The 5,498-nt window shown below is 41.9% G+C and overlaps 1 protein-coding gene across 1 annotated transcript; it reads left to right on the forward strand.

Moving 5' to 3' along the window:
• Positions 1-1,781: 1,781 nt before the first annotated feature.
• Positions 1,782-5,363, forward strand: LOC104491249 (polypeptide N-acetylgalactosaminyltransferase 9-like; the record flags this gene model as incomplete). The annotated part of the gene is made up of 2 exons (XM_010133635.1): positions 1,782-1,946; positions 5,226-5,363. Coding segments are annotated over exons 1-2 (303 nt in total), but the record flags the coding sequence as incomplete, so codon positions are not given.
• Positions 5,364-5,498: the final 135 nt, after the last annotated feature.

A 5,498-nucleotide genomic window follows, 5' to 3' on the forward strand; every position in this document is an offset into this window, starting at 1 on the left:
TAAAGTCTATTGCTCATTTCCCCTCCTGATCTTGAAAATCAAAGAATTCCTTTCTTTTCTGTGGCACTGCCACTTTGCCCTGGAAACCCTCAAGTGTACGTCAGTCCAAATTCACAAACAGTGTGTTTTTTAGTGTATTTCATTTATCAAATGTAAATTCCACTGGCCAGTGATTTACTGCAGAACTGTTTGGAAAGCAGCAAATAAATATTACCTTAAAAAGTATTAAAAAAAATTTAAAAGCACAAAACTGGAAGAAAATATTATATCTGCCCCTTCCCAAGCAGTTTATCTCTGTCCCTGAGAAGGCAGGTTAGATGGAGAACTGCCCCAATATTGTTCTGGAGTGCACCTTGTCTGGGAATGAGCTGCTCTTCTCAGTAGAAGGCAACCTTGCAGAGCACTCGATATTGCTTACGTTTTAATATCTTCTGTTTATTTTAGCTAGTCTATAGTACTAGGTGCAGACCTGAGGGAATTGAAACTCATAAGCTTCACTTTCCCTGCATTGCTCCAAATCTCACTGATTCAAGGAGATGAGTCCTCTTTGCTTCCCACCACGGGGTTTGGTCAGTAAATAACCATCAGGGAGGAACTGCGCAGTGGGGGTACGGGGGTGTCTGGGGAGGCTGGCTGACAGTCTCCACTCAGCCCCACTTATCCACCTTCATCAGCTCGGGGATAGAGAGTGGTGGCTTATTGCTCTTAGGCAACCAGGCTGGAGGTGAAGCCATATAGAATAGTTGCCCCAGAGCTCTCTCCTTTCCTCGCTGCCTGGCAAGAGGCTGTAGAAGCACCGGCTGAGAAACACTTTGCTGTGCTCCCATCCACTGCCAAGTGGACAGTAACCCCTGTTGCTAAATCCACACGTGTTTTGGTGAGTGGTCAGATCCACCAAGACATCTTGTGCTGAGACTCGTGTCTTTATTCTTGGGTAAAATTTCCAGGAGATGTCCTGTACTGACCAGGTAAGTCAGGGCTTGTTTCTTGCTGATGAAGGGAGGGCGAACATGTTTGTGACGGGAGAACTGCAGGGCCGACAATCAGTGAAGCCTGCAGAGGCTAGATTAGAAAAAAAAAAAGAATAATCGACTGATTCACAATCAAAGTCTAATGTTTCCATAATGAGAAAATATGTGTCTTTCCATGCTTTTTTTTTTTTCTGTTGCTGTTGTGCATATGGGTAATTTGTTTCCTTCTGTTTCCTGAAAGTAATGTTCAAATCCCCACATAAAAGGCTGTGGTGTGGAATAGGTCATCTGAGATGCTTGTGTACACTAAACAGGGCCTCACATTTACACTACTAAAAGTTTATTAGTTGATCTGGAGAGCTGATACAGTAACTCCCACACATAGAGTGCCAAACACGGTCAGATGATACAGCTGATCTTTGTTGGAGTTTGTAGGTTAAATTCGTCCCTGTGATGAGATTGCTGCCTTCCAGTTTGTGTTTTGCATATGGTTCCAAGAACAGTGATATCAAGGGGAAGGGCTTGAATACGTGTGGCATCTAAACTTACACACCTAGCGCAGCCGTCTGCATTCACCTCGGACTCATCTCTAGGCTATGTGCAGAGAGAGGGGGGTTGCCCCCAGAGCCGGTAAATGGGGCGATGGTTCTGCATCATTCCACAGTACTCATTGATCCCAGTACTAGGGAACCCTCCACATATGACATCTGGAAAGAAGCAGTTGTATTACGTGAAGAAGTAGTAAAAAATACAAAAACCATGTAACTGTTTTTCCTCCAACTCTCCCAGGTCTGGCAGTGTGGAGGAAGCATGGAGGTGTTACCCTGTTCTCGTGTGGCACATATTGAACGCACAAAGAAACCCTACAACAACGACATTGATTACTATGCAAAGCGCAATGCTCTACGGGCCGCTGAGGTCTGGATGGATGACTTCAAGTCGCATGTTTACATGGCGTGGAACATCCCCATGGCAGTAAGTACGGGTCACGCTGTCTTCCGAGCAGAGGCAGAAACGTGGCTAGCTGTTCCTAGTTAGCCCTTCAAGGTGAAGGGTGTCACTGCTGTTGTAGGATGTAAGCTTGGCAAGACAAGGGCTTTCATGGTCGTGCGTGTTTATTGTAGAGAATTCTGCCATATAAACTTGCCTTCTTGGAGTAAGTTTTGTTGTACGCTCAGGAGCGGTGACACAGATTTATAATTTAACTAGAGCATGATGTTTCAGGTTTATGTGCTTCCTTGGAAGAAGTTGTTAATTTGAGATGCCATTAAATTTTGAGGTGTTGAGATGCTACAGTGGTGATGACTATAGAGATGTCCGTAAATAAATATCATCATTCATCATGAGACTCCGTAGACCTCACCAGCATAAAAAACAAAGTATGTGATAAAAGAATCATACATCAAGTAGCTTTATTGTCTACAGGCTGAGAGTGGCAATGTGGACACATTCTGTTTCTTACTGTCATACGAACTGCAGATGGCGTCTGGGGACCTCTAGGAATCCATGTAATATAAATATTAAATAAACTTTAGCAACGATTTATGACTTTATTCTGTAAGTATATCACATGCTACATCTCCACTGAGCATAATTCTTGGAGAGATGTATGTTATATCCCAGTCAGGTGGAAGCTGACTGCTGCTGTATCCTTTAGTGGTGTTTGCATCCAAATTATTCATGTAAAGGGGCACAGGGAGAGCAGCTGAGGGGAGGCATGCTCTGGTCTGTAGGCAATGACGGTTTAGTTAACCCCTACCCAGCAGTGTCTTTTGAAAATATTCAGTTATGAACTAGAGTCCATCAAAGTCGCAGGAGATTTGGTCCAAGACATCACTGGATTTAGTCTGTGTCCTAAATATCTACTTGTACTTTGGTACCCAGCAGATATATCAGAACCCATTTTTGTTCATTCCCATTGTAGTTTTGAAAATACATTTACCTGAAGGACCAATGTTTCATTCTTCTCCCTGTGATGTCTGAAAGCGTCAGATGTTTGCACGGATGTTCTGACTGTCACTTACTGCTGTTCAGTAGTGGACACTCTGTGCACAGTCTCTATGAAGACGTGTTTTGGTGACTTCTTTTGGCACGAGAGGTAATTGCAGAGAATTTTTTGCTTTAACAAAAGGCAATGCTGCAGAACTTCTTTCCCACACAAGATTTCTGTGATAGTAAAAGGAAGACAAAGCAGTGTCCATCTGAGTTTTGAGGGGCATTTTGGCCCTGCCTGCATCCATTTGATAAAATGATCAGGTTCAAGTAGGAGATGAAGAAGTAACCTTGGTAAATGTGTTTGCTTGATGCCATCTGCAAATGAATGCTGAGAAAAGACAAGATATTTAAATAAGCATTTACACCAAAACATGGTTTCCTTTAATCTCTCTGAGATTACTATTGATGTAGTTTTCTGCACTGAGCTATACAGCAGTTCTTTAAAAAAATCCCAGGCACATCTACATTGAGAGACATAAAATCAGAAGTACTGAACATTAAAATTTTCTTTCCATAAAATAAAATGATTTATAAAATGTGCATCATAACTCCTTTAGCTCTCAGGAAAAGGAAGCTCGTGTTAGTGTTCAGAGTTATTCCACAGTAGTGTTCAAACTAGCTGATGAAGAAGTACTGTACTGGTGTAAGCCCCAGGAAGCTTCTGCAGGAGAGCTAGAGACCTTTTAACTTGCCTGATTAAAAAGAATATGCCCACTACTAAATTCTGGACACCTCGTTCTTGTACCATCACCCTGTAACCTGCACATGATGGCTGCAGCTCATCGAGAAGTAAGTGCAGCATGTTCATAGCTGCTTAATTTGCTGCTCGTGTTCTGTAGGAATGGCACTGCAAACAGGGCACTGCGTTGCCTCACCGGAACAGGATGGAAAGGAAGGAAGCAAAAGACGTGTTTTCCCACACCAAACCCCATCCCCTTCATAACTCTCACCATCTCTTTCATATCTCACTCGCTTTCGAGTTATTGAGGGTTTGCGCATAACATGTATCTTGATTAGCGGATGATCCTTGCACCAAATATTTAACCAATTATCCGGTATGCCCCTCCTTATGATGTATTCCTCGACAATTTTAGTGATAAAGGAATCTTATGTTGAATGATTTGTTGTACAGAGTGTCTTCAAGAACTGCTCTCCTTCCACGTAGCCTATAGTAGTACATTAATTAACATGCATTTGAATAGATGCTGCATGGAGCTCATGACAAAGCGTACATCAGCAAGCAGCAGTGAACACAGCAAACTCTTTCTGTGGCAAATAGAAAAACCTGTTCAGTGTCACACCGGTATTCTCTCCTGAAAACTAAGCATCTGTTGGGGATTCTAATAAACCCTGAGCTAAGATTTGCTGGTCTTGTAACCCTCTGCTAGACATAGATTCCTGAATGTTTTACAAATTTTCTGGAGGAAATGTACAAGGGACTTAAGACAGGTTCATGCAAAACTCCCCAGTTTCGGTCCGTTTGTTTCACACGGTGTCAGAAAAAGATTTTTAGATAAGGTCACTCTTACTGTCTTAATGTTGGACCGTGGTGATTTAAATCCACAGACAAAACTCAGGATCAGGCATTTTCTAAATGGCTGGGCTTGATCATATTGATTTGACTCTTCCAGCCTGCGTGTTTCGTGAGATTTGTATTCAAACATGAATTAAATTCTGAAGTAGAATTATAAAGAAGGCTTAGAGTTTAACTGCATTTTATGGCTCAAGTCTGCAAATGAGCTTCAGTTCCAGTAAAAACTGAATGCTGCTCTATGCAAATGTTTAATGGAGCTTAATGACTTCTCGAGCAGCTCTGCTTTGAAGTTTTAACAGGCCTGTTCCAATCTCATTTACATTAGTGAATACCCAAGGCTGTTACTAAAGCAAACCATGATCAAGCTGCCATATCTTAAATCAGAATTACCACCTAAATTCCTAACGAACCTGAAAGCAAAGGCATTCAGGTTTGATTGCAAACATTTAGAACTGCTGTAAGTAACAACATTCTTACTGTATTCTTATTATTTTGATTTACGTTTGTTTTTTGCTTCTGCATTATCCTTCTTTTTCCACCGACTTTCATTAATATTTATTGTCTACTCTGAACAGCAGCTGTTTGATGAGCTGCTACATACAAAAGAGAAAGAAGAGAGGGAAGTACAGCTTGGTGTACAAAATGAACTGCAATTTGGTTTCAGTAAAGAAAACAACCACAAAGTCAATGCAGTGAGATTTCTTTATTCTTTTTCTGCTTTGTAGAACCCTGGAGTTGACTTTGGAGACGTTTCTGAGCGAATAGCTCTACGACAGCGACTGCAGTGCCGGAGTTTTAGGTGGTACTTGGAGAATGTCTATCCTGAAATGAGGGTTTATAATAATACAGTCACTTATGGAGAGGTACTGTACGCCTTTGAAAATACATCGTGGCTGCATTAGAACGGTCTTTTCATCTTAGCAGTGGGTATCAGGATGTACAGAGCATTTTCAAGTCAGCACAGCAGCAGCAAAAGAAATGCCCCCCACCCCCCCACC

The sequence above is a fragment of the Buceros rhinoceros genome, unplaced genomic scaffold (genome assembly GCF_000710305.1).
Source record: "Buceros rhinoceros silvestris isolate BGI_N320 unplaced genomic scaffold, ASM71030v1 scaffold3743, whole genome shotgun sequence".
Classification (NCBI taxonomy): Eukaryota; Metazoa; Chordata; class Aves; order Bucerotiformes; family Bucerotidae; genus Buceros; species Buceros rhinoceros.